The sequence below is a fragment of the Trichosurus vulpecula genome, chromosome 1, assembly GCF_011100635.1.
Source record: "Trichosurus vulpecula isolate mTriVul1 chromosome 1, mTriVul1.pri, whole genome shotgun sequence".
In the NCBI taxonomy this organism is placed as follows: Eukaryota; Metazoa; Chordata; class Mammalia; order Diprotodontia; family Phalangeridae; genus Trichosurus; species Trichosurus vulpecula.
Genome location: NC_050573.1, coordinates 539,632,458 through 539,656,371, shown reverse-complemented (window position 1 = coordinate 539,656,371; position 23,914 = coordinate 539,632,458). Strand labels below are relative to the sequence as shown.

The window sequence follows — 23,914 nt, the reverse complement described above, 5'->3', positions numbered from 1 at the left end:
AGGCCCCAACTCCTTAGCTTGTCAGTGAAGTGGAAACCTCAAGCACCTCCGTGACCAGTCTGTTTCCTACTGTCCCACCCTTTGAATTCTTACATTGTTAGTTCATGGAATTACATAGATTCAGACCTATTCATTTTACAAATGAGAAAACTGGAGCCCAGAGAAGTTCAGTAAATTGCCTTAAAAGAGTAAGCTGTAGTGGAAGGGGTGTGTGTGTGTTCACTGACTTCAAATGCCACATTCTTTCCATTATACTTTTGTAACAACAATGTTGCTAGCCGCTGTGGTGGAGGTGAAAGACCAATAACAACAGCACACAGGATGGCTGCTAGCACAGGTTCTTTGATCTGCTTTTCTAAGGAAAGCAACTTTAAGGGGATAACGATATTACTTTAATTAAACACACATATATCATTCACTTAGTCCAGGGGGAAAAGCCAGCACCCTGAACTTCAGAAAAAACACAAACAGAAATTACAAGCAGAAATTATGTAATTTAAAAAAATAAATTTTTTAATAAAAAAAATAAACAGCAAAATAACACAAATCAGCAGACAGGCTACTATCTGTCTGTCTAAGCAGTACATAAACAGTTACCAGAGAGAGAAACACCAATATCTAGGTTTTCAAAGCTGGGGCGGGGAGTGGTGGTTGAGGTGGGGAGGCTCCAATAGCTACTCAGAACCTTGTCTGGCCAAATCACCAACACTCTTCCAATGAGTGTGCCCCCAAAGGCAAAGCACTAACCTCTGAGTATATATACATTTCTTTGGGGTCTGAGGGCATCTCAACCGTTCCACTCAAACCCATGTGAACTAGGCCTTCCCTTGACATAAGCAGGTCACCAAAGACTCCCTATTCAATCAAAGATTCCTTAGGGCTGAGAAGCACTCCAAAACAAAGACAACAAAAAGTCCACTTTGCTTGCAATTACATTTGAAAGGCAAGACCCATCAAAGGTACTTGATTACCTGTGCTGAGAAGCACTCCAAAACAAAAAGGTCCCACTTTACTTTCCCCATTCAAAGGAAAGCAAGACTCATTAAAGGCATTACAAAAGAGAAGAGCAGCAAAAAAGCTCCACCCTAATTACCATAACAACTGTCAACCCATGATCAAGCATCAATCATTTATTAATCACTGTGGTACTGGAAAAATCAGTTATCACTAAGGAGACCCCTGAGAAACCCCAGTTTGCGTAATAAAGAATGGACTTAGACCTTTTGGCATTTAGCAAATGTCCCTGGGGCTCCGTGACTCCACTTCAGTGACTCTACCAAGGAATGTCAATAAGATTATCTCACTTAACTGATAACCTGTCAGAATCCTTGATCTATCCCTGTGTCACCCCCCACCCTGTGACCTGGCCTGTAAGTTCCAAGAGATAATTAACCTCTGTACCCTGTATTTTCTATTTAAACTACTCCACCACACCAACTCGGGGCCATTTTGATTTGGGTGGAACCCCGAATGGTCCCTGGCTAATAAATTCTCCATTTAAAACTTATACCCTGTGGCGTGTCTCACTCGCTTTTGGTACAACATCACCTAGCATGTGCCGGCCACTGGGCTAGGAGCTGGAGAGAGAAAAACTCAAATGAAACAGTTCTGGCTCTCAAAAAGCTTCAGTCTAACAGAGAAGACAATATGTATGTATATACACATACACACATACACATACATATATGTGTGTGTGTGGTAGTGGTGGGGAGGGCACTAAAACTTGGGGAAGATCAAGAATAGCTTCATGTCAAAAGAGGCACTCCAGCAGGGTTTTGAAGGAATCATAGTATTCTTAAGAGAGAGAAGAGAAGTGGGAGTGCATGCATGGCCAGTGTAAAATGGGAGATAAAAAGTGAGAAATAGGAAGAAGTCTGGTTTGGTTGGACTATAGAGTATGGGAAAGGGAATGATGAATAATGAAGTTGGAAAGGTGTGCTGGAGTGAGGTGGTGGAGGGCTTTATAAGCCAAACAGAGAAACTTATATTTGATCCTAGAGGCAATAGGGAGCCATTGGGATTTACTGAGCAGAGGAGTAACAGTCAAATTTGTACTTTAGGAAAATTATGGGTAGATCTCTGTAGGATGGATTGGAGAGGGGAGACACTTGAGGCAGAAACACTGTGATCTTGAGGCCGAATGTGGCCTTCTAGGTCCTTGGGTGAGGCCTTTTGACCGAGTCCAAGTTTTACAGAACAAATCCTCTTATTAAGGGGATTTGTTCTGTGAAGTTTGGATTCAGTCAACTGCTCTTTTGACAACTGCTGAGATATGTATCAGGAGAGTGAAGAGTCAAGAATAATGCTTGAGGTCATGAACCTGGGTGTTTAGAGGGACAGTAGTGCTCTTTTTTATGGAAATCCTTAGTGTCCCAGGTTTTAGCTTTGGCTCGTCTGTTACCATAATTCTGGGCATTTTGTAAAAAGCATCAAAACGCCAGGGGAGAAATTTTGGTATAGCAGAAAGTACATTAGCTCTGGATTCAGAGAAGCCCAGTTCAAGTCATTCCTGTGATACTGCCTGTGTGACCTTGGGCAAGTCACTTAACTTCCTTGGGTCTTACTCCTCTCATCTGTAAAAAGAGGGAGTTGGACTAGATGACCTTAGCAAAAATCAACATGCAAAAAAAGGGAAAGTGGCTGGCATAGGTCCTGAGATTTAGTGACAGAAGGAATGTTAGGATTCATCTAGTCTAACCTCCTCATTTTATAGAGGAGTATAATTGGAGAGGTTAAATTACAATTTCCCATTTAGGGTTGGAAATGCTAGGTGACAAACAACTACCCTGCAAAGGGACAAACCTGTCTCCATGAGCATGATGATGAATTTTCTTCATAGCTTATATCAGGCTAAGACTCTTTTGGGGGCAGCTCCAGAGGAAGTCCCTTCCATCTCCAGCGGTAAGTCAGTGAAGCTTTGTTGTTATTCAGTCATTTTAGTCATGTCCAGCTCTTTGTAACCCCCTTTGGGGTTTTCTTGGACAGATACTAGAATGGTTTGTCTTTCTCCAGCTCATTTATCAGATGAGGAACTGAAGCAAATAGGGTTAAATGACTTGACCAAAGTCACATAGCTGGTAATTGTCTGAGGCCAGATTTGAACTTAAGTCTTCCTGACACCAGGCCCAGCACTCTATCCACTGTACCACCTAGGTACCCAATGTCACTGGAGCTACTGGTGTACAAATCAATCAATTGATAAGCATTTATTAGGTACCCCACTATGTGTTTAATAAATGTGCTAGGTCGTGGGCAGATCAATAGCAAGAATAAAACAGTCCCTCCTCTCAAGTAGCTTATGTTCTAAATGGGATGTGGACAAGGACATATATAAGCACATACAGAATAAATATAAAGAGACTAAATACAAAGTAGTTAAATGCAAAGTACTTTGGGAGAGAGGGCACTTGAATTTGGGAGGCTTCTGGGAAGACTTCCAGTAAAAGGTAGTGTTCAAGCTGCTTCTTGTGAGGAACATAGAACAGGACAGTTTGGAGTGAGGGACAGTGTGTAGAATTCAGCAATGTTCCAAAGATAGGCTGGGGCCAGGTTGTGAAAGGCTTTAAAAAACTAAACAGAAGATAAACCCTGAGGACTGGACAGAGCCTGGGGGTAGGGGTGAGGGTGCGGGATTGCAGGGAAGGAAACACACTTGGTGTCCAGCATCAGCAACTTTTCACCCAGCTGCTTGTCTCTCTGTTCAGGCCTCAGTGGGGGGAGGGGGGGGCGGAGCCTGCCAATTCTTGAAGCCGGGGAAGAGTGCTGCCCCCACCTCCAACCTGGAAACCAGAGACCTTCCTTCCCTCCTCTCAGCTAGAGTTTAATTTTCCTTTTGGACTAGGAGGGGTTGTTTCTTTCAAAGCTTTGGAGCCCCTGGGGCTCACAGTAATTGGGCCCAGATCCTTCCAGGTTTACCTCTACCCTCACCTATTTATCCCTATCCCAGGGATGAGGGTGATTGTATGTCTTTGTGTTCCAGTTTGTATGGGAGAGTGGAGACCCTAAAACAAGGAGTCTTTACCCAGTCTATGGAGTGGGATGTGTGCACCAGTGTAGGTGCATGGACATTGGATTGTGTATACCTATTTACATGTGGCCCTGGGGCCCATGGTGAGATTGCTTATGGAGGGGGTGTGTGTGTGTGTGTGTGTGTGTGTGTGTGTGTGTGTGTGTGTGTACATTTGTGGGGTTATTTAGTATTGTATGAATCATAGACATAGAGCTGGAAGAGACCTCAGGACCCATCTCATTCAGCCCCTTCATTTTCACAGGTGATGCAATTGAGGCCCAGGCAGGTGAAATTATTTGCCCAAGGTCACACATTTAAGGGCATCTAGGGGGATTTGAACCAAGATCCTTTGAGTAGAGCTAGTAGTCTTAACACTGTATATGAGATGGAGTGTCCTAGAGAAGATAGACTTGATGCAGGTCCAGGCTCATGGTTTGGTGTTTATGGGGTGTGGGATGTACAGGAATGGAGTCAGACTCACCACAAGTCAGGGGCTGCAATGTGTTGGGTGTGTGTGTGACCTTTGCTGGGAGCCAGCCTCCCTACTGGGTGGGTACCTGCGAGCAGCCAGAATGGAGACCCTTTGAAAGGCAGCCACCACAGGAGGAGTATATGGGTGGAGGTTTCAAGCTTGCCACAGCCCTGGAGTGGGGTGTGGGGGTGTGGTTGTGTTTGTCCTTCGTTTTTGAAGAGGACCATGACATCAGGGAAATGATGACATGACTTGCAGTTGACTGATTTGAGTGAGGGAGGGCTGTACAAAGAAAGTGTACATTTGTGGGGTTACTTAGTATTGTATGAATCATAGACATAGAGCTGGAAGAGACCTCAGGACCCATCTCATTCAGCCCCTTCATTTTCACAGGTGATGCAATTGAGGCCCAGGCAGGTGAAATTATTTGCCCAAGGTCACACATTTAAGGGCATCTAGGGCCTCACTTTCTTCTCTAGAGCCATCTGGGTCCAGTGGCCTGATATTTACCAGGATGACTGGAGATGGCCCAAGATGCATTATGTAATTATGTAACTGTGTGTATATCGCGTTTGGGGTGGAATTCTTTCTATAGGAGTGAGAGGTGGCAGGTGTGTTTGAAGTATATGTACCCGGGAAACGTGGACTTTCTAGGAGTCAGCCTCAACACAGCCCTGGGGTTGTGTGAAGCATGTATTTGTACTAACCCATGTGTGGGGAGAACGAAAATGTGAACCTCCAGAGAGATAGCCTCATGGGCTTTGGGCATATTATGTGTGGGGTGGGTGGGAATGGAGATTGGGGAAGGGGTGACCGCAAAGTTTAATTGTGGGTGTAAGGTGGAGGGATTGGAGAGGGAATGGTTATTGGGAGTCAGCCACCTATTTTTTTTTGTGTGTACTTGTAAGATGTAAGAATGGAGACTCTGCGGTATGTGTGTGTGGTTTTGTGTATTGTAGTTTGTAGTGTGTGTTTAGGTCTTGTGGGTATGGGGACCTTCAGGCAGCTTCCCCCCCACCCCCCCAGTCTAGGAATGTGATTGTTCCTGGGGAGGGAATAGATTCCCACTGAGAGTCAGCCACCACGTGGGGTGTTTCTATGTGTATGTATATGGAGGGGAGACTGGGGCCTCTCAGACATCCTCTGCTCTGGCCTGGGAATGTGATTCTGTGTGTGTCTAGGTCGGGTGTGGTTGGGGGTGGGGTGCGAGTACGGGGCCCCCGAGAGAGGCAGCCTCACCCCAGGATGTCATTGTGTATGTGTGGGGAGAGAAAGGAAAGGACCCCTCTAGGAGTGGGGCCCCACGCGGGGTGCATGGGGTGCAGAATGTGGAGACAGCCTCCGCTGGCCTGGGGGTGCCCCGGACTGGGTGCAGTATTTGCTGCCACTATATGGGGGTAGCTGGAGAGGCGTGCCTGAGGACAACCGCCCCCCCCCCCCCGCCCCGGCCAGGGATCACTCAAGAAGGAAAAGGGGAGGACGGGACGGTAATCTGGGGTTTGAACTGAATGAAGGGCTCCGTGGGTCCCGCGGGAGAAGGCGAGTGAGGGTGCCTTCCCAGTGGTCTGGGTCAGGGACCTTTGGTCCCGAGGGAGAGTAGGGAGAAGACGAACCCAACCCCAGCACCCTCACTCCTATTACAGGCCGACCCAACAGGTGGAGAGAAAGAAGAGCAAGGGGCCGGCCGAGGGCGCGGCTCCTTTAAGACTCTTCTGCTTTGCTCCCGCCCCCTTTCCCCCTCCCCCGCTTCGGCGGGCGAGCCGCCGCGCCGGGGAGCAGCGCCACGTGACCCCCAGTCTTGTGACCCGCCTGGGAAGCGGGAGCTGTAGAGGCTGCCCGAGCACTTCGACTCGGGGGTGGGAGGGGTGGGAGCGAGGACCTCGCGCGCGCTCCAGCTCTGCTCTGCCCAGCCCGGCTCGCGAGGGAGAGCACGCGCTCGCGCGCGCCACTCCCCCTACTCTCCGAACCCCCTCACCCCCCGCTTCTGGAGTTCGAAGGGCTCGGGTCCTCCCCGTCCGCTCCTCCCCAGCCTCCGCGCGCCACGCCTGCCCCTGCGCGCGTGCCTGCCTAGCCGCTCGGCTTTGCCTCTGGCAGCGCCGCTTCGCTGCGGGGAGGGCGACGGGAGAGCTGGTGGAGGGAATCCCCCTTCTGGCCCGGGGGCAGGGGGCGGGGGGAGTGGCATTCGGGCTTTCCCTTTGCTCTAGCCTCTGGCCGCCGCGAAGTTGAGAGGTTCGAACCCCGGAGGAGGAAGAGGAGGAGGAGGAAGCAGCAGCGGCTGAGGGGCTAGCTGTGGGCTCCTGCACTTTCTTTTGCCGCCCCCCCTTTCATTGCTCTCCTTCCGCACCCCCTCCCCTTGCACCACCATGGATAATAAGCCTCTGCTGCAGGAGCGACCACCTGCCTACAACCTGGAGGCCGGCCAGGGCGACTACGCTTACGGGCGGCACAACTACGGGGCCATCCCGGTCGCCCCTGCCCAGCCCGGGCTCCAGCCGAGCTTCCAACCCGGCTTCCAGCCCCCGCCGCCCTACCCTTACAGCGTTGCAGGTGGGTCCTCTTTCCTACAATGCTAGCTAGGGATGCAGCCCCGGGCTCTGGGTGCAGGGCAGCAAAGTTTGCGATCCACGAATCCCCTCCCTCCCCCACTGCTCTAGAGTGGGTGGGGTCCCAGTTGGGTGTCGGGGATGAGGGTGGAGGGGGCCTTGGGAGAAGGATGGGATTTATTTTATACTGGGGTTGGGAGGCGTCTGCTGAGCTCCACAAGGACGCAGGAAAAGTCGGAAACTTTTTTTTTTTCCAGGCTAACTTCAACCCCCCACTTCTTTTCTTCCTCCCTTCGGAAATACTCAGGCTTCAAAGTTTCCTCTTTTGATGCCTCTGGAGTTGCTAGTCCTCTCTGCCTCCGAGCTGCATTTGTCCCTTCTGTCTGCAAGAACTGCAGGCATCCTGGGCGCCTGAGGCCAGAACTCCTTGCCTGGTAGCTTTCCAGGACGCCAGGGGACAGGCTGTTTAGGGAAGAAACTTTGAAACCTTTGGGGATGGTACTAACCCTTGGACTTATGACCCTTATTACTGGGTAGCTAGCTGCTGCCCAGTCTCCAGTGCCTAGAATGCACTCTAATCTCACCAAAGCTATCTTACTTTTGATTTGTAGTGTGTCCGCTCCTTTATTATGAGGTGGCAAGACAGTTTAAGGTGGTTAAGGATTGCAGACCTTATTCTGGGTTAGTAACAAGACTTCTGGGTTGCTGAAGCCACTTGTTTCAAGTGGGAATTATTTATTAGGAAGTGTGAATAACACTACTGGCTTGTAGAATATCAGCTTTTGTTGCCAGTGAAGGAATTATTCATAACAGTCCTAAAAGAAATATTGAGAAACCAATCTGGGTACTTGGGCCTAGGGTGAGGTGTTTCACTTTTGAAACACTTGGAGTAAGATTAGAGTTAACAAGTATTTCCTTAGTGTGGCTTTGGCCTTCCTTTGCCTTCTGTTTTGTTTCCCTCTTTGTCTCTGGGACTGGGAGTTAATATTCTCCGGAGCCCTTGGAAAAAAGAACTCCTGTATGGTGAACTCTCTGAGGGACAGATCCAGGTTGTGACTTATCCTTATTATTTGTTCTCACTGCTACCAATTTACTCCCACGTTGCTGCTTAGAAAAGGAGGGAAGCCCAAATCAATTTTTTGCAACTCATCTTCCTTTTCAACTCCAGAAGTCTGGTGGAGAGGAGGATGAAAATGTTTGGAGTAAGTTTTACTGGCTTCTGGGGATTTTAGTTAGCATTTGTATTGCTTCTGATCTGTGTGGTTCATTGAGAGCTGGCATTCACCAAGTACAAGGATCCCTAATATCTTTCATGAGGGTACTTGCTCCACTAACAGCAGATTTCATTATGCCCTCTTGTAGTTGATGGCCTTTATAAGTTGTTGTGGCTGGAAAAAAAAATTCACCTGGTGGCCAACCTTCGGGTGACAAGTCTTTCCAAACTTAGCTGGGCTGTTCCTTCGAGGACAGCCTGTTAACCCAGCCTTTCCAGCTTGGAAGGACCTGCCAGACAGAACTTGTGCTCTCCTGGCAGCCTTAGACAACCCAAGGTCACTACCCATGCCACACTCAGAGTAGGGCTTTAGTAGAAGCTTTGCTTAATATGGTAACTATTTGAAAGGATTAGAAAACGTACTAATTTTATTTGAGAATTGGGTTTGTAATTTCAGTATAGTTGTATCACTGAATCCAGGGTTTCTAAATTTTGATTCTGTTTCTCTGCTTGGTGATGAGGAAATAAATACTGGTCCATTTCTGGCATATACTCTCTGTAAGACTGTTTAACTTTCTACCTCTCTTTACTCTGCCTGGAGATTTTAGTTGTTTTTATGGTTCCCTTTCAAGTCCTCTAAGGAGAGAGCTAGACAGTGAAATATTAGTGTTGTCTCAGTCCATGGCTTGAAAGAGTGCTTTTTTCGAGGTGGCTGTCTTCCTCTTTCTTCACCTTGTTTTTACTACTTGGGTTACTGTTTAACTTGAAAAGTGAACCCGGAGTCACACTGCTAAGAGCTACTGACACATCCTGTCACCATTTGAATGCAAATGTAAGATAAACACTAGGCTACTGGTTAAAATAGTGATAAATTGTCTTCGAATCTAGTTAAAGTGAACCCTTTAAAACTAGTTCCTAGGGAGTCAGTTGTACTGCTGCGCTAACCTGGATACACTTTAAAAAGTAAGTTAGCCAGCTCAAATGAAGCCTATTACTGGGCAAATGCACGTGCTGGAGTGCACCTGAAACTTAGGTAATACTTATTTTGCTCATAGGCGCTAATTAGTGTTAGGATTTTTGTGCCATCTACCCCAGAATGTGAGGAAAGCTACCTCATATCTCCTAAAGGAAGATACAAATCTAAATTATTACCATCATGTTTTAAGTACTTTGCCTTGAAATTAAGTGTTGATTATCACAGACTTAAACTCTAAATCTTTAGGGTGGTGATGAATATTATACAAAGCCAGGTGATTTCCACCTCTTGTTTGTGGGCTTTTTTTTTTTTGTTATTAATGAATACAGTATGCATATTGTGAGACATCTTTCTTTAGAAACGGCCATTTTAACTTTTTTTTTTCCCTCAGATAAGTGTAAGCAGATTTATTTTTTTGGTCCTTTACAATTAAGTTTTATGAAATTTTTTTTCCCTCTTCTCTTTGCTTGGACATCATGCTTGTTCCTGACAGGTCAGTCTGCATATGCACCTGGATCCTACAGATTTCCAGCACAAACTGTGTTCCAGCCCTCCAGTGCCATAGTAGTTGTTGGAGGCTGTCCAGCCTGCAGGTATGGTAGTTCTATCTACATTGAATTGTTATTATTTTTTCAAGAGAGTGACTATCATATTTTACATAAATCTGCCCCTTCCTATTGTTCCAGTTTTCTTACACATTGCTTCCTTCTGTGTACCCTTGTGATCCAATGACACTGGCTGCCGTGTTGTTCTTTGAAAATGTTGCCCCATCTCCAGATTCCAGGTTGTCCTCCATGCCTGAAATGCTTTTCCTGCCTACCTCCAACTCTTAATTTCCTTCAGAACTCTGCTTAAGTCCCACCTTCTTCAGGACACATCCCAGTGTTGTTTTCCTACCTTTTCCCCGAGATTCCCTATCATAAATATCATATGTATCTTCATTTCGTGTGTGTGTGTGTGTGTGTGTGTGTGTGTGTTTTCTTCCCTCCCCCCTCCAACTGTGAACTCTTTGAGGGCAGAGACCACGATTTTGCCTTTATATTCTCAGTGCTTGGTATAGTGCCTGGCACATAGTTTACACTTAATAATAAATGTTTATTGACTGTTGACTGAAACCAATTTAAACACATTCACACAAAACCTAACAGGACAAATTATTTGGGGCATAGGGAGACAAAAGTATAACTGCAAATAGATATGTCTTAATTTTTGGGAAAATTATTAGTAGGAGAGGTTGATATAAGTGATTTGCAGTAATAGGAACAGTTGAGAGAGTTACTTTCCTCCATGCCTAGGCCTCTTCTCTCAATTTCAGTTGATAGATGATTTGGCCTCTTTATTTTGAGAAGATGCAGACCATCTAATGTGAGCTCCTTCAACTTCTTTCTCTCCATTTCAACGTTACATTTTCTCCACCCATCTTCTTAGAGTCACTCTTCCTTTCCAAGGTTTACTTATTTGCATGTGGTTGTAAATCCATCTTTTCTCCTCTCCTGTGGAACTTCAGTACGTTAATTTATCCCTCTTCTTTCTTGCAAAATGACTCGCCCTCACTGACTCAGCCTGACAGCTCAGGTGACCCTTATTTTCTTCCTTCTCCAAGCCTTCTTGACTTGTACACTTCCTGCTGCTGCTTCCTCAACACCCACTCAAGCAGTGGAAGGGAGTGGGTGTTGAGGAAGCAGCAGCAGGAAGTGTAGGGAGTGGGTGTTGAGGAAGCAGCAGCAGGAAGTGTACATAAGCTAAGCAATAAATGGAAAGAGAGTCAAGACCAGAGCTGAATAGATGGGGCAGATGAGGGGAAATGAGTGAATCTTGCTGACTTGAGGAGGTAATAACATACACACTCAATTGGGTATCTTACCCCATCTTCCCTTCCAATGAACTGCTTTTTTTTTTGCCACTTTTATGTGAGATAATTTACCCCCGTTCTATCTCTCCCTTTCTCCCTCTCTCATTATATTCCTCTGTCATCCCTTAATTTGATTTTATTTTTTTAGATATCAGCCCTTCATATTCAACTCACCCTGGGCCCTCTGTCTATGTATATTCCCTTCAACTACCCTAATACTGAGAAAGGTCTCATGAATTACATACATCATCTTTCCATGTAGGAATGTAAGCAAAATAGTTCCACTGTAGTAAGTCCCTTATGATTTCTCTTTCTTGTTTACCTTTTCGTGCTTCTCTTGATTCTTGTGTTTGAAAGTGAAATTTTCTATTCAGCTCTGGTCTTTTCACTGAGAAAGCTTGAAAGTCCTCTATTTTATTGAAAGTCCATATTTTGCCTTGGAGCATGATACTCAGTTTTGCTGGGTAGGGGGTTTTTTGGTTTTAATCCTAGCTCCTTTGACCTCCAGAATATCATATTCCAAGGTCTTTGATCCCTTAATGTGGAAGCTGCTAGATCTTGTGTTATCCTGATTGCGTTTCCACAATACCCAAATTGTTTCTTTCTGGCTGCTTGCAGTATTTTCTTTTTGACCTGGGAGCTCTGGAATTTGGAGACAATGTTCCTAGGAGTTTTCTTTTTGGGATCTTTTTCAAGAGGCTATCAGTGGATTCTTTCAATTTCTATTTTACTGTCTGGATCTAGAATATCAGGGCAGTTCTCCTTGATAATTTCTTGAAAGATGATATCTAGGCTCTTTTTTTTGATCATGGCTTTCAGTTAGTCCAATAATTTTTAAATTATCTCTCCTGGATCTATTCTCCAGGTCAGTGGTTTTTCCAATGATATATTTCACATTGTCTTCCATTTTTTCATTCCTTTGGTTCTGTTTGATAATATCTTGATTTCTCCTAAAGTCACTAGCTTCCACTTGCTCCAATCTAATTTTTAAGGTAGTATTTTCTTTAGTGGTCTTTTGTACCTCCTTTTCCATTTGGCTAATTCTGCCTTTCAAGGCATTCTTCTCCTCGTTGCTTTTTGGAACTCTTTTGCCATTGAGTTAGTCTATTTTTTTAAGGTGTTATTTTCTTCAGTATTTTTTTGGGTCTCCTTTAGCCAGTCATTGACTTGTTTTTCATGATTTTCTTGCATCACTCTCATTTCTCTTCCCAATTTTTCCTCTACTTCTCTAATTTGCTTTTCCAAATCCTTTTTGAGCTCTTCCATGGCCTGAGACCAGTTCATGTTTTTCTTGGAGGCTTTTGATGTAGGCTCTTTGACTTTGTTGACTTCTTCTGGCTGTATGTTTTGGTCTTCTTTGTCACCAAAGAAAGATTCCAAAGTCTGAGACTGAATATGAGTGTGTTTTCGCTGCCTGTTCTTGTTCCCAGCCAACCACTTGACCCTTGAACTTTTTGTCAAGGTATGACTGCTTGTAGAGTAGAGAGTACTTTGTCCCAAGCGTTAGGGGCTATGCTGCTGTTTTCAGAGCTACTTCTACACAGCAAGCTCTGTCACAGCAGTGCTCCTCCTCCCCCAAGAACTGCCAACCAGGATTGGGACCCAGATCCAAGCAGGCTCTGCACTCCTGCTCTGATCCGCCCCTTAATTCTTCCCACCAGGTGGTCCTGGGGCAGGAAGCAACCACAGCTAGAGCTCTGGAGGCAGCCCCAGAGCTGCACCACTTCCGCGCCTCTGGAGCTGGGGCCAACCACACATTCCTTTCCTTCCCATCCAGCAGTTTTTCCCACTAACCTTCTCTGTTGTATTTGGAGTTTGTGGGTTGAGAAGTCAGGTAACTGCCACAGCTCACTGATTCAGGGCAGTAGGGCTTGTCCTGCCCCTGGGCTCTGCTCCGCTCCCAGCTCCATGTGATAGACCCTTCCCAGTGACCATCCAGGCTTTCCTGGGTTGGAGCCCTGCTTTCCTCTGCTATTTTGTGGGTTCTGCAGGTCTAGAACTTGTCCAGAGCCATTTTTCACAGGTGTTTGGAGGGAGCTGGGGGAGAGCTTAAGCAAATTCCCGTTTTCCAGCCACCATTTTGGCTCTGCCCCCCACAGTTTGCCTGTTTTTATGCAGCTTCTCTTAACATTTATCATTTTTCTTTTATGTTACCTTTGCCAATCAGATGGGTATGTTAAGATTTTTTTCTGAATTGCTTTATATTTATTTGTGTATATATCTTGTTTCTCCCCCCCATTCTTGAAGTCAGGAACCATTGTTCCCATCTCTTATTTTTTGGTTAAGCTCAGAAAGCTTCTTAGTTCGGAATTATCGGTGTGATTCTAGTTATTTGTACTTTGTCTCAGAGAAGTTGAGAATTGTAAATATTTTAGTCAGGACTGCATCTTTCTCCCATTTTTTGGTTCACCTAGACATCTCAGAAAGCTCTAGAAAACTCTCTGGGAGTGTTTTCTCACATTATCTTAAAAACATTAGTACTTTTTTTTAATTGAAATGTTCATTCTTAGATAAAAATGAGAAAACATATTCAGGTGAGATTTGTTTAGGAAATATTCCTGACCCATTTTCAACTTAATGCAGAGGGAGAACTAAATGTGGTGGTTGTTGAAAGTTACCTGTCCATCATAATAGGTGTCAACTTTTGGAAACTGTTCCATTCATTTGGAGAAAAGGAGGAAACCCCACATCACTCTGTATTGTTACCTGTGATGTGTTTCATTGCCTTGAACAAAATCCTAAAATATATATTTGTGATTAGAAATATATATCTGGCTCTTTTTTGTAGTACTAATGATAGGTAATATTCTCCACCAGAAATCAGATGCAACACTGTATGTCAGTGAGGTTATATTAGTAAACATAGATATAGAGGTTTAAAAAAAAGTTTGTGGTAGCACCCACTGTTGAAGGGAAGTAGGTCGATTGCTTTTGATTAAAGTGATTGTATAGGTTAAGAACTTGGCTTTGTGGACCCAGAAGACTTGGTGCAGGGGATGGGTGAAATAAGGTGGACCACAGTGTGGTTCTGTTATGTGAAAAGATGTTCAACTCTTTGAGTTTTCTATATGAAAAGTGAAAAGGAGTGGAAAGGAGGCATTGAATTATTGGCAATTATATTTTAATAGACCTGTGGTCCATCAACTCAGTTACTCTCTATTGGTGCAGATCCACACCCGTCTACACCTATGTGGGTTTCGAAGCAACTGGTAGCACAGTGGGTAGAGCTCTGGGCCTGGAGTCAGGAAGACCTGAGTTCAAATTCAGCCTCAGACACTTAGAAGCTTGTTACCCTGGGCAAATTACTTAACCTCTCTCTGTTGTTGTTCTCGACCCCTCCCTGTCTCCCTCCTGCCAACCCCCCCAATATCCAGTCTGTTGCCAAGGTCTGTCAGTCTCACCTTTGCAATATCTCTCCAATTCTCTCTCTCCCATATCCTCCACACTAACACCACCTCACAGCCCAGCTGTCGCCGTACTCTGCTGGTGGGTCTGCTTGCCTCAGGTCTCTCCCCACTCCATTCCTGTCCTTCATTCAGCCACCAGAGTGATTTTCCTAAAATGCAGGTCCAACCATGTCATCCCTCCTACTAAATAAACTCCAGAGGCTCCCTTTTACCTCCAGGATCAAATACAGTATCTTCTGTATGGCATTTAAACCCTAGCCCCTTCCTACCTTGACAGCCTTATATCTTACTCCCCCACCCCCCCCAGTTCCCCCCAATATATTCTTCAGACCGGTGACTCTGGCCTTCTTGCTGTTTCATGAATGAGACCTCTATGTCTCTCAGCTCTGGGCATTTTCTCTGGCTGTCCCACATTCTTGTCATGCTCCTTATTCCTGCTTACTGGCTTCCTTTATTTGTTTTTCAGTTGTGTCTGACTCTTTCCATTTGGGGGTTTCTTGGCAAAGATACTGGAGTGGTTTATCAGTGTCCTTCTCCAGCTCATTTAACAGATGAGGAAACTGAGGCAAACAGGGTTAAGTGACTTGCCCAGGGTCACATACATAGCTGTCTGAGGTCAGATTTGAACTCAGGAAGGTCAGTCTCCCTGACTCCAGTCACTGAAGTCTCAGTTGAAATCATATCTTCTGTAGGAAGCATTTCCCAACCCCTCTTAATTCTATTGCATTCACTCTCTTACTTATTTCCTATTTTTCTTACGTTTAGCTTGTTTGTATATGCGGTATTTGTTGTGTCCTCTATTAGATTGTGAGCTGCTTGAGGGCAGGGACTGACTTTTGTCTCTGTTAGTATCGCTAGCACTTAGAATCCTGCCTAGCACATGGTAGGCACATAAATGCTTATTGACTGATAGCTACTCTTAGGGTTGTTGTGAGGATCAAATGAGATGATAATTGTAAAATGCTTAACACAGTACTTGGCACATAGTTTAATATGGTAATTTAACAAAATAAAAATAATAATTTAATGATAATGGTTTAATAAATGATTGTTCCTTTTCTCATATAAGTCTTTCAGAGATGACCTGCCTAATGTTCTGGAAATCATTCTCTAGGATTTTTAATATGTGGAGGCATAGATAGCAGTCTGACCATCTGTTCACTATAAGATTGTGCTACCTCCTTTTCCAAACCTTCATTTCCAGTATTATATCTCATATGAGTCAGTATAATTGGGAACTATACCTTTGCATTATCTAGTTACAGGTTAGTTCTGACTGTTCTTATATTATAGAGACTTTAGAAAAGTTTGAAATTGGGGTCAAGAGGAAGAGAAATACTCAGGTAAATGGGTAGTAACTGGGGAAATGGCATCTCTTGTTCTGGAAAATTTTCTGGGGAATATTTACTGTATGCTTTTAGGAGGTATGACCTTGAATGAATTGAGGGTTTATGTTAAAGACCTAGCATTTTCCCTAAGGGGGAGTACATTTACTATAAAGTACTATAAAGTTGATTGGGTATGTATGATTACATTGTGATTGTCACATCATTTATACAATAATGGAGGTGATCTGAGGTGAGGATAATTTGAAATTGCATAATCCAATTAAATTCTTGTGGCTTTGAAACTCATAGACCTTCTAGGACTCACCCATTTTTAATTTAGAGCTAGCCTGAGTTTAGTACTGGTGAGGAATCTAGGGATAGCTGAGATTGGGGGGTTGGTGATAACCTTCCATAATAAGTTTGGGAAGTTCAGAAGAGGGGATGGGGAACATCATGAACTGTTTTGGATACATTGAATTTGTGATGTCTATGGTACATTCAGTTCAAGAGATCTAAGAGGCAGTTAGTTATATGAGATTATACCTCAGGAGAGAGCCTAGGGCTGGATATATAGATCTGGGAATCATCTGCAGAGATGGTAATTGAATCCAAGGGAGCTGATGAGGTAACCAAGTGTCATAGTATAAAGTGAAAAGAGAATTGGGCTCAGGATGGGCCGGGGGTAGGGGGGGGGACGGGACGGGATGGGATGACAGCCATTGTTAGTGGGACTGATCTAGATGACGAACTGGGCAAGGAGCCTTGCTAGAGTCTGGAATAACTGGGTTCAAGTTCAGCCTTTGACATATACTCCTTTTGTAATCCTGGGCAAGTCACTTTTTGTGGAAACTAAAATTAAAACTCTTTTATATACTTGAACAGAAAATCTTTATAAATAAATATTTTTCTAACCTAAAGGCCTTTATAGATGTTTCCTTTTAGGAGGAAATATGTCAGAAGTCAAGAACCAAAGCTAAGGTCTCTGAGTAACCAGTTGCTTGTTTAGTTAAAAACATGAGAGTTCTGATCCGCCTAAGATTGTATAGTGAGTGACTAATTGAACCTTTTTCCTCATTCTATAGGGATTAGTGTATTGATCACTGGGACTGATTACTCCTGGAACTTGTTGGGAGTGGCATGAGAAGGAATTCTTAGTGCTTTATGAGATTTTCTATTAAGAGTTGAATGTCAATGCAAAACTTTGTTTTTAACTTATTTTGCTTTTTTCCTTATTTAAGATTCCTGGAGTTCAAACTATAGCTTTCAAAGTTGCCCTGTTGTCTGTGTTTCTTTCTGGCCCTCCTGTTCTCTTTTCTTCATTAAAAAAACAAAACAAAACAGATGCCTTAATGCCCCCTCCCTTCTTTTTTCTTACCTTATCCCCCTCTTCTTCCTACCCTCTTCCCTCTTTGGAGAGAAAAGAAAAAGAATGCCCTTGAAACAAATATGCATAGTCCAGCAGAACAGATCCCCACATTGGCTGTGACCAAAAGTGCATGTCTTGTTCTGCATCTTGAGTCCATCACCTCTCTGTGAAGAGGTGAGGAAGCATGCTTCTTAATTATCCTCTGCTATTGTTGACGGTCATTCCATTGATCAGAGTTCTGAAGTCTTTCCAAGTTGTTTTTCGTTATGTTGTTACTATTGTACAAAGCATTTTATTGGTTCTGCTCACTCTGCATCGGTTCATATGTCTTCTCATGTTTCTCTGAAACGGTCCCTTTTGCTATTTTGTATGATGCAGTTCTATTGCATTACATTCATATACCATAATTAGTTCAGCCATTCCCCAGTTGATGGGCACTTCTTTTAGTTTCCCAGTATTTGCTAATATGCTACAAATATTTTTGCACATCTGAGTTCTTTTCCTCTTTGATGTCTTCGGGGACATAGACCTAATAATGGTATAGCTGGGTCAAAGGCATATTTCCAAATTGCTTTTAGAATGGCTGGAGTATTTTACAACTTCACCAATGGTGGTTTAATGTTCCTGTTTTCCCAAAGCCTATCCAATAGTTCTGATTTTCCTCTTTTGATCAACTATGCCAATCTGATGTGTGTGAGATGCAATCTCAGTTCCTTTAATTTACATTTCTCTAATTGGTAGTGATCTGGAGCATTTTTTTTTTATATGGTTTTGATAGAATGGATTTGAAATTGTCTGTTCATGTCCTTTTCCCATGTATTTCCTGGAGAATGACTCATATTTTTATAAATTTATTCAGTTCCTTCCTTGGATATGAGACTATTACAAGAGAAACTTGTTGCAAATATTTCGTTTTCGCCAGTTACCTGTTTTTCTGTGCTAATTTTAACTGCATTAGTTTGAATCGCTTCTTAAAGAATTCTGAAAGCTTTGGTGGGAGGTTTGTATTGGTTAGCGCCAATATTGTTGGAAATGGAAAGCACTTCTTGTACTTTTCCTGCAGATGCATTGGATTATGTAATCTTGGAATAATGAGGGTTTATTAAGGACTTGGTTTTATTTGATGAGGGCTTAAGTTCAGTATTTCTGTAGATTATGAAGCAAGGCACAATCCATGCACATGCACTTTAGTGTGATACCTTCTAGGGAGGCATCTCAGATGCTTATACAGGGCTTATAGAGCTCACAGGATATATTTGTTCTTTTAGTCAGATGAATGTTGCATGAAGTGGTTCTTGTGAAGAGAGATTTTTATGTTGACATAGAAAATAAGTTCTATATATTTAAGGCAAAAACTGGAGATCTATGTTCTAGGCTATCAGACTCTTGAGTTGCTCTGTATTCTCATCTTAGGTAGTTAGCCCAAAGGCCAGTTTGGCAGTGGAAGGAGAAAAGTTACTCATTCCCCTCTTTCCCCCCTTTCCTTCCCTTGCTTCCTGTCATTTTTAGCAGGTTATGTCGGCTGTAGCCTAGGAACAGACTGCTGTGTCCCTTTTGGGGTCATAGCATCATTGACTCTTAAATTGACTCTTGATTAAAATATGTGAGTGTGTATGTGGAGGAGGTGACTACTATAGAAAAGAGGGTTGGTATACTAGCAGAGGACCTAAAGTATCAGGTGATTAGAAAATAATTACTTGTTTTTGGTTGTATTGTATCCCTTTTCCCATTCTGAGTATTCTTTATTTTTATGGTTTGAAGTTGTGAGGAGCACATCTAGTGTTCCAAATACTTAGACCACTGTATTGCTTGTGTGGTCGTTTTGTTTTTTTTTTTTAACCTGGAATAAGTCTCAGTTGACAGAGAAATCATCCCCCGTCTGCAAATTTTTTTTTTTTGCTTACCTTTGTCAAGTTGAAAGTAATTCTAGTAAATTCCTTAGTATAGTAATGGGGTTGAATGATAGTATTTTTGTTGTTTGATCAGTCATTTTAGTTATGTCTGACTCTTTGTGACCCCCTTTGATTGTTTTTTTTTTTTTTTTGGCAGAGATGCTAGAATAGTTTGCCATTTCCTTCTCAAGCTTATTTTACAGATGAGAAAACTGAGACAACCAAGGTTAAGTGACTTGCCCAGGGTCATACAGGTACTAAGTGTCTGAGACCAGATTTGAACTCAGGAAGATGAGTCTTCCTGATTCCATGTCCAGCACTTTATCCCCTGTACCATCTAGCTGCCCTAATAGTATTTTATATAGGGTTTTGCTATAAAAGTATTAATACATGATCTGTTTTTGGACTTCCTGTTACTTGGAAAGTTTGCTTGGTGGTGTGGGGGTGAGAACGCTGTTGGGTGGGTTTTCTTCTAACCTAATAATAAGCAGTATTAATTTTGGTTCATGTAACTATGCCTGGCCTCAAGGTTTCTCAGAGCTCTCAGACTTTTTCTTGTCACCCGTTGCTATTCAGCCTTTTTTCTTCTGACTGAATGCGTAGAGAGGATAATTGGGTGTTGCCAACCCTGCCTTGCCAACTTCTGAAACTAGCAGGACCAGTAGAATCTCTTCAGTTGAGAGGCATTACAGGGACAAGTTGCTCACTCTAGAGCTCTGAACCTGTAAGTTGGATCTGGCATTGCTTTCAGCTGTGCTTCTTCCCCCTCGCTAGGCGGTAGCCTAGGAACGGACTGCTGTGTCCCTTTTGGGGTCATAGCATCATTGACTCTTAAAATGTCAGCTGGCCTAGTGTTTGTGTGAGCCTAGGTTGTGGGTCTTTTATTTGGGTTGGGTATGGAATACATATAGATTAATACTGAGCTATTTGTGTTTGGGGTTTGAGACCATCCTCTATGCTTGACTGCTCTTAATCCAGTTGGTTCATCTGAGCCTACCTCTTTCATTACTTTGCTAGAATCCTATGCATTCTCTCTAGGACCACACCCTTGACAGTCACATCCTAAGTAAGACCCTGTTATGAGGATATTGCCGTACTAAAGACAGCCTATTGATTTAAGTCTAAATGATTTGACTCATGCATTGATTCATATAATGCTTTATGTTTTGTTTTTTAAGTAAAAATTTTGAAATAAATAGCATAACACAGCACCTTTTTATTTGCTAAGGGAAAAATATGTATATGCATATATATATGTATATGTACACATAAAATATATATACACATATGCTGGTTAGGCAGAAATGCATATTTTGAAATATTTGGCATATTAACAGACCTTAACCCCCTTGACTTCTTTTTCTGGGGTACTCTAAAGGAGAAGGTGTACTCCCTGAAAATCACAGATGCGGCACACTTGATTGAACGCATAGAGTCATTGTGCTAAAATTAATGGCAGTGTGGAGTTATCGCATCGAGTTCACATGAATCTTGCAAAGCGCATCAACCTTTGCATCACAAATGATGGAAATCGTATTGAAGATGTTATTTGTTAATATTTCAATTAAATAAAATGTTGCTGAAAATTTCATTCATTTCATTTCTTGAAAATATGCATTTTTTCCTATGTGTCCAGACTTTGGGAACACCCTGTATGATGCACAGGTACTAAAAAGTATTGCTTCCTGAATTTCATTTTACTTAGTGCTTTTTAGCACACGTATCTAAACTGTGTACTTTATAAACAGTGTTTTTGAGTTATAAAATGCTTTATAAGCTAAAGTTTTAAAAATATAATTAAAACATTTCACTGATTTGGACATTATTTGTACTTTTACCCTTTCCAAATTGAGAGATGCTTTTAATGTAATGCTAGTTGGAGGTTCTTTCTAGCATTCACAAAAACAGAATGATAGTATGCTAGGAATAGCATAGGATTCTTAACTTTGTGTATAGGATATAGGCTTTATAACCTCAGGTGTTGGTGGACAGGGAAGATTTTGAGTTTTTTTTCTTCAAATCTCTTTTATTAATTTTATCTTTAGCCTGGTAGTTATAAAAAAGATTTTTTCCCTCTGGTTTTGTTAAGTAAAATAATTAAGTAAAGGACTTAATATACAATAAGATAATAGATTTAGTGCTGGAAGGGACTCAGAGGCCGTCTAGTTAGTCTACCTCTCCTTTCTCCCCCATTTTGCAGTTGAGGAAATTAAGATCCGGAGAGTCTAAGTTACTTTCGCTTGTGTTTTGACCCAGCTAGTAAATGCCAAAGGGGACATTCCAACCCATCTTTAATGACTCCCAAGTGAGTCTCTGTTCACTACATTCTGTAGTTTTCCAATTTGTATTTGACTATTTGTTAACAGAAAGGAAGGAAGTATATTTTAACGTTAATTATTTGTTTCAGTGTTGTCAGAATTCTGAACTTAAATGACCAAAATGTATATATAAGCTCTTTTCTCAGAATTGGAATTTCATTAGTACATAGATGTGTTTGTTTGGTATTTAAATTTGTTTCCTGTTAAGGCTCATAGGAAGAGGCAGAATAAGCCCTCAATCTTTATCTCTACTACCCTAGGAAGTAGATAAGTTGGTGAGAAGTCTTGGAGACTCTCTCTTCCGTATCTCTTTCTCTCTCCTCTCCCCATCCCCTTTTCTCCTCTCTCCCTGCCCCTTAACTGAGCAAAGGTACCTTGGTTTTCAGTTGTGATTTTGAGGGTATTTGATGTTATCCTCAAAAGGTGTACTTAGAGCAAACCTTTTGGGATCAGTTTGTACTGTTTCAAGCCTCAAGCAAACGTGAGTATTTTCTTTTGCCAAATGCTTCTGAGTTTGTAATCCTTAGAGATTGTACATGTATCTGCACATTGGTAGCCTTCGGATCCCTTTGGGGTAAATAAAGGATAGTTTACTAGGATTAGCCATCATCTGAGCCACTGGATTTGTGAAAATGCAGCTCTTGTGGCTACAATGTAATGCCACTATTTCCTTTAACCTAACCAGCCTTACATGAAAATTCATTATATTGTAGTTATATCATCAAGATGTGTATCCATTTTCCTTTCTCTTTGCAGTGCTTAGATTGTAAATACTGTCTGCAGATGGCTGGGTCTGTTCTGTCCCAAATTGGGAGAAAAAGCTTCTCACCTGAATCTATTTTCTGTGGACAGGTAGAGCAGACCTACCTGTAGGTAAGCTCCTTGCTACTTTCTCCCTCTGACCCATTCAACTCAAGTCCAGGTTAAAAAGTTTTGTACTCTGTTAATAAGTTAGCCAGTTTCCTATTTTTTCCACATCCCATTATCACATGTTCATTTGACTCCTGCTGTCTGCATTGAGAAAGTGAGAAACATAGAAATTTGTCTTGTTTTTTAGTAAGATTCTGATATTTGAAGTCTCTTGGGGCTTTTTAGTTCATATAGTTAAAAAAGTTTAAAGTTATATTTTATTTTCTGTTCGTAGAAGATCTGCCTTCTCTCCCTCCAACTTCCCCCCTCTAGATTCCTAGTCTGTAAAATGGGGATAATAATAGCACCTAACAAGATTGTTCTGAGGATCAGATGAGATATTTGTATTGTGCTTAGCAGAGGATCTGGCATGTGGAGTTGCTTAAATCCATTCTTCCTTCCTTCCATCCTCCCTCCCTTCCCCTCCTTTCCCCTTCCTTTCTTCTCCCTTCCCTTCCCCTGTCCCAGAAGCCTTTTCTCTAGTGGTTGTTCTTGGGCCTCATTTTATGTATCTTCAAAGAAGAATTTTTGAGGTATTGGTGGTGGTAATGGAATGGATCTCTGACTCTACCAGTTTTAAATTTTAAAGATTTGTGATCTGTGATTTGGAGGTGTGGGGGGAGGTTCCCTGAGAAGTATAGATAAAAAATGATTTCTTTTTTGAGAATAAGTTTTGAACCTGTAAAACGTAGACCTAATAGAGGTATAGTCCATCACCTGAAAACCTGTAGGCAGCTGTCATATTAATGTCCTGAGTCATACCACAACTTTCCCTTCCTTTATTTCTCAGAGACCACCTTAAAGATGATCCAACCTATTACTTGAAAGAAAACAAACTTTTCAAAACCAATTTAATAAAGCACATATTGTCCTTTTTATTCAGTGACTCCCTAGTTTGAAATAACAAAATAATAAAAATACCACATTCCAAGAAAGCAAAATTAAATAAGTTAAAAAGAAATCCTTTTTTTCTGTAGCTCCTGCCTTAATATGTTCATGATGAAACTGCTGATTGGAAGACAAGTGAAGAGTTTGTTTTTGGCAGGTCTATCATAGTTATTTCAAAATATGCATGCCCCCCAAAATGACCAAAATAATGGTCTTCAAATCTGGGGTAGCTAGTGGGTCCAGTTGCTCACTGGGCATTTCTTTCTGAATGGGTAGTGGGGGTAAGGGAAAAGGAAAAAGAGAGTTTATGTTTGTGAATAATAGCTTCCCCAGACTTTTATGGCCCTGATGGTTCCCCATTTCTTCAGTCCTCTTGACAAATAAATACTGTCTCAAGTTCAAGCACAGTGTGATGGAGTAGTTTGCACTGTTACCTAATAAGTTGGACTCAACTTCTTCCCCTTCCTAACAAGGCCATAGACTGAAAACCAAAGCAAAAAATGAGATCCTTCACTGTTGGCTATGGCAAACTTGGCCCTTTGCCTGCTAGGATTTAAGGAGGTCAGAGACTGAAGGACTTTGAAAGGGAGATCAGAGAGAGAAGGATGATGGAGACATTTTGTTGTCCATTTGTGATAATGAGGGGGGTGGTACGAGGCCAGCTGTGCCTGTGGCTTTCCTCAGGAACAAGAAGCTCAGACTGATTCTCAGAAAACTTGGCCCTTTAAAGGCTCTAAAGAC

At 42.6% G+C, this 23,914-nt stretch overlaps 1 protein-coding gene across 2 annotated transcripts in view; it reads left to right on the top strand.

Annotated features, from left to right (window-relative positions):
- Positions 1-6,283: 6,283 nt before the first annotated feature.
- The window catches only part of BRI3 (brain protein I3), a 34,319-nt gene continuing 16,688 nt past the window's right edge, over positions 6,284-23,914 (top strand). The window contains exons 1-3 of one of the 2 annotated variants that reach the window (XM_036741399.1): positions 7,620-7,705; positions 8,137-8,226; positions 9,707-9,806. In XM_036741399.1, coding sequence (XP_036597294.1) covers positions 7,654-7,705; positions 8,137-8,226; positions 9,707-9,806 — 242 coding nt within the window. In that variant the 5' untranslated portion in view covers positions 7,620-7,653. Of the gene's footprint in view, positions 7,029-7,619; positions 7,706-8,136; positions 8,227-9,706; positions 9,807-23,914 lie in introns of those variants that run through there. The other variant, XM_036741398.1, reaches the window with a different exon arrangement.